We start from the raw sequence: 4,331 nt of genomic DNA, 5'->3' as shown, positions 1-4,331 counted from the left end.
GCAGTAAACGTAATTATAGAAAACAAGTGTTGCTCACTCTGGCTCCATATGCATTTCTTTTATCTTGATGATGTTTCAGCCTTCAGGCCTTCTTCAAGACAAACGATCACACAGAGACACAGGCACACTGATCTGATACAGGCCACACCTTTGTCACACAGCTGATGATGATGATGATGATGATGATGGTGATAATTAGATGATCATGCCACACCAATAGGTTGAGCAAGAAACAAAAAAAAAAAAAACAATTTAGAGATTAACAAAACAAGACAGGAGCTACAGCAGATCACATGACTTCATAATAAATAACAACAGCCACTACATATTCTACCACATTTCACTTTAACGCACTGTTTTTAGTTCATCATGTTCAAAAATGTTAATGTCTTTCCAACGTATGACTGACCACAAGGACAAGTAATCAAGTAAATACAGATTTAGTGGGGATGTTTCAAACTATTACAATGATACGAATAATTACGTTGAACGCAGCAACCACAGCGGCAGATGCCGTGAGAGATGGGTGCTAAAATAGCTCGAGCTGGTACTGATTGGGGAGAAGGCAAATATGAGTAAACTAGATGGTCTCTCAGATTTTTATGTCTTTCATGCACCATAAGTGGTCATTCTTTGGATACACCGCTGAGTATGACAATTTAAAGTCGACTATTGAAACAAGCAAAACAACAAATATCAAATAATAACAGCAACTGAAACAAAAACAACTATATCTTTGGAATAATCAGTCAGCAGGAGGACAGGTGCAGCTTAATAGGTTAAATTCACTGACTTCCCTTTAAGAAATGAACATCATAAACATAATTATCCTCTTTATCTGTAACTGCTCTGTTTCACTGTCACACAGACCTTCAGTGGTAATATCTTTAGTTTATCCACAGTCCTAAAGTATGGAAACACCCTCTGAGTGAAATTGTGTGTGAAGGTGTGTATGTGTGTGTTAGTATCAGGATCAGAGAACGACAGCTTTCCTCTGTTCCAGTCCAGATTCACTCTGATCCTCTGGAGCTTCTTCTGCACTTTGAGATCAGCGAGTGGACGTGGAATTGACTGTGCGAGGTATTTACCTTTATGGAACCCTATTACCCATAATCCAGACTTAATGTCTCCCTTCCTCTGGACAGACTCTGCTAACACACCCAGAAACCAGACTGTACTGTCTCCAACCTCGACATCCCAGCTGTGAGTCCCTGAGTTAAAGCACTCAGAGCCCAGGACACAGCAATAATTATCAAACCTGCACTCAGAGCCCAGGACACAGCAATAATTATCAAACCTCTCTGGATTATCAGGAAGCTGCTGTCTGTGTCCTCGTCTCACACTGGTCAGATCTTCAGACAGGATGAGGTCTGGACGAGCAGTGTTTGGGTCCAGAATCAGAGGAGTGTAGGAGACCATGTCCTTCATCTTGTTCCAGATGTTGAAGGTCAGGTTGCCCAGGTGTTTGGCCTCGTCTATCAGAGCTCCTGAGAGCAGCTGTGGATCATCCAGCAGGGGGCGCTGCTGGACTCTGTCCACTGCAGCCTTGTAGTTGAGCAGGAATGAGACGTCTTCAGCTCTCAGCTCGTCCTCTGTGGCTCTGACTGTGTCTGAAAGAGCTGCTATCTCTCTGCTCAGAGCCTCCATCTTCTCCTTCATCATCTGACTCTTCTGCTCCTCTTCCTCCCTCAGTGCAGCCATCCTGGCCTCCTCTTCCTCTTCTAGAAACTGGTGAAGCTTCTTAAACTGCTCCTTAATCTGCCTCTCTGTGCGTCGGGCCTGGACCTTCATGTGTTGTGCTGTTTGTTCACACTTCACTTTAACTTGTTCACAAACCTTTAACTTCTCCTTTAAGGGCTCCAGAGTTTCCTCAACTTCCTTCTTGTGTTGTCGTGCAGCTTCATCGACGGGTCTGAATCTGTGCTTGGTGTGTTTTTCTGAATCTCTGCAGACGACACACACTGGCTGCTGATGGTCCAGACAGAAGAGTTTGAGTTTCTCAGAGTGCAGACTGCAGAGAGCCTCTGAAGCTCTCTGATCTCTCTCCAATAAGAAGGCCTCACACAGGTTCTTTAACACCAGGTTACAAGGTGGTTTTGCAGTTGAAGATACTGTCTTACAAACTGGACACTCACGTGCTTGTCTCTGTCTCCACCAGTTCTGCAGACAGTCTTTACAGAAGCTGTGGCTACATGACAGAACAACAGGATCTCTAAAGACGTCCTGACAGACCGGACAGCAGAGATCCTCCTCTGATCTGGAAGCCATTTAGTCTCTGAGTGAAGCTGAAAACACAGCAGACAGAAAGTACAGTCAGTCATGGCTCCCCTCCCTCCTCTACTAACTTCACTGAAATGTACTTTGACTTTGAGTGGTGTTTTTAGTCAAACTCACCTTCAGTGTGTGGAGTGTCAGCAGGTTGAAGCAGCAGTGTTGGAGTTTTAGCTGAACTCACTCAGAGGAAGTTGTTAGTTTGGTCTGAAGGTGAATCTGATCGTCTGTTCTTCAGTCTGTGTGTCTCTCTGCAGTGAGGAAGAATATCAAAGTGTTTCCTGGTTTGTTGCGGGTGAGTCAGGTGACTGGTGGAGCTTTGTTACACCTCCTCTGCTAAATGCTGTGGTACAACATGTAAAACAGGTGTGTGTCTTATTCCACAGCATTGAATCATTGCTGATATGCAGACTGATAGTGTTCAGCAGGCGGATGCAACCTACTTTTGTGTTCAAAAGTAGTTTAAGTGTAGTTTGAAGGAAGTGGAGGAGTTACAATACAATTAAGTAAAATCCTGAATATTGTGTGATATTCTGGGCAGGTCTGGAATGAAGGGATTTAGGAAGCATGTGATATTAACTGGGGTGCACTTGTAGCTACACTGCAGGCCGACAGCAGCAATGACAAATGTAAGAAAACATGGCAGGAATATTCCCATTCAGTTTTTTAAAACCATGAACTACAAAACGAGCACCTTATCACACTGTATAGACGAGGTAGATATTTCCTGGCTGGACTGAAGCAACGTCGGGGGCCATTTCTATAATCCCAAATATCTGTCACTGAGTGAGTGGTAAAGTTTCACCATTGGCCGTTGCTCTTTCAGAATGAATGGGTGCAACAGTCGGCTTGTTTGAGATGAGCCAGACTGACGCAGACCTGCATAATTTCACTCCACATCTTGCTGAGTGAACTGCAGGACGGTTAGGGATTTGTCCAACTTGCTCTCATAGAGCCCAGTCTCACTCCCAGGTCGTCAAATACCGACGATTTGTGCAAGGCACCCTTCAGTGTCTGTGTGAGACGCACCAGATTTTCACCTAACTCCTATGTAAAACCCATCTGCAGCAATATTAAACATGAACATACCATTTTAAGCCCAAACATTATCTTTTCTCCTAACCCTAACCAAGTAGTTCTGTTGCTTGAACCCAATTGTGATGGTTTCACAATTTTAACCACGTGGTACAACATGATTCACCAAAATGACAGCCTCACCTTACCAGCCTGAGCTCATTCCAAGGTCGTCAAATACTGCCGCTTTGTCAGGGATTTTGGCGTGCGACACCAACTCCAAAAGCCATCTTGTATGGTGGTGGGATTTACTGCTGGGTGGAGTCAGTTTGTAAGGTGGCCCGACAGAACCTTTTGCAGTGTAATATACACCATCAGTCGGCCGGACAGCACCTGTTATGGTAGTATGATATGCANGTATGGTGGTGGGATTTACTGCTGGGTGGAGTCAGTTTGTAAGGTGGCCCGACAGAACCTTTTGCAGTGTAATATACACCATCAGTCGGCCGGACAGCACCTGTTATGGTAGTATGATATGCAGAACAGCAGTGTCAGTTTATAACGAGGCTGGATGGTTGCATGATACGCTGCTGAACAACATCAGTTTGAAATGCTGCCGTAAACAACCTAATAGAAGGAGCTGGAATGTCCCGACAGGATGGGCAGGAATGGTGGTGGATGGGTCCAACAAACCCTGGACTTTCATCCAGGTGCCCAGTGTTTGCTTCCAGTGTCGAGTTAAATCATGATGTTTTTTCTCAACCTAACCATGTGCTTTTGTTGATGTCCAGTGGGCTCATTTATAAACAATTGTGTACGCAGGAAACGAGGCCTGAAAGAGGTGTACGCCACTTCCCAGTGTTGTGACCTGACCTAATAACAGGCCTCCAATTAAAGTATCAAAATGGCCATGGGAAATAAATAATAGTTATTATCAATAATTATTGATTATGTATTACAATGTTACTTAATTTACATTAAATCACTTTGTGGGGCACTGTTCCTGAAAAGGGAAAAATGATCACCAGTTAATAATATCAGTCTCA

General features: G+C 44.0%; 2 protein-coding genes across 2 annotated transcripts in view; one reads left to right on the top strand and one right to left on the bottom strand.

Annotated features, from left to right (window-relative positions):
- Positions 1 to 4,331, top strand: part of pcbp4 (poly(rC) binding protein 4) — a 536,281-nt gene that overhangs the window by 502,859 nt on the left and 29,091 nt on the right. The window lies entirely within an intron of this gene.
- LOC126385791 (zinc-binding protein A33-like) lies at positions 820 to 2,533 on the bottom strand. Its single transcript, XM_050037741.1, has 3 exons — positions 2,395 to 2,533; positions 1,298 to 2,285; positions 820 to 1,258 (listed from the first exon to the last, which is right to left on the bottom strand). Exons 2-3 carry the CDS (start codon positions 2,266 to 2,268, stop codon positions 835 to 837), a joined length of 1,395 nt encoding a protein of 464 aa, XP_049893698.1. The 5' UTR covers positions 2,269 to 2,285; positions 2,395 to 2,533; the 3' UTR covers positions 820 to 834.

This window comes from Epinephelus moara, chromosome 24 (assembly GCF_006386435.1).
Source record: "Epinephelus moara isolate mb chromosome 24, YSFRI_EMoa_1.0, whole genome shotgun sequence".
In the NCBI taxonomy this organism is placed as follows: Eukaryota; Metazoa; Chordata; class Actinopteri; order Perciformes; family Serranidae; genus Epinephelus; species Epinephelus moara.
Note: the sequence above shows the minus strand (reverse complement) of the source record. Positions and strands in the feature narration are given on the sequence as shown.

What these genes read in the sequence shown, in the direction of transcription:
- LOC126385791 (XM_050037741.1), bottom strand. Translation starts at nt 2,268, where the DNA reads ATGGCTTCCAGATCAGAGGAGGATCTCTGCTGTCCGGTCTGTCAGGAC. An exon ending in CTTCCTGATAATCCAGAGAG is followed by an intron (nt 1,259 to 1,297) that starts GTTTGATAATTA and finishes CTCTGAGTGCAG; the next exon opens with GTTTGATAATTATTGCTGTG.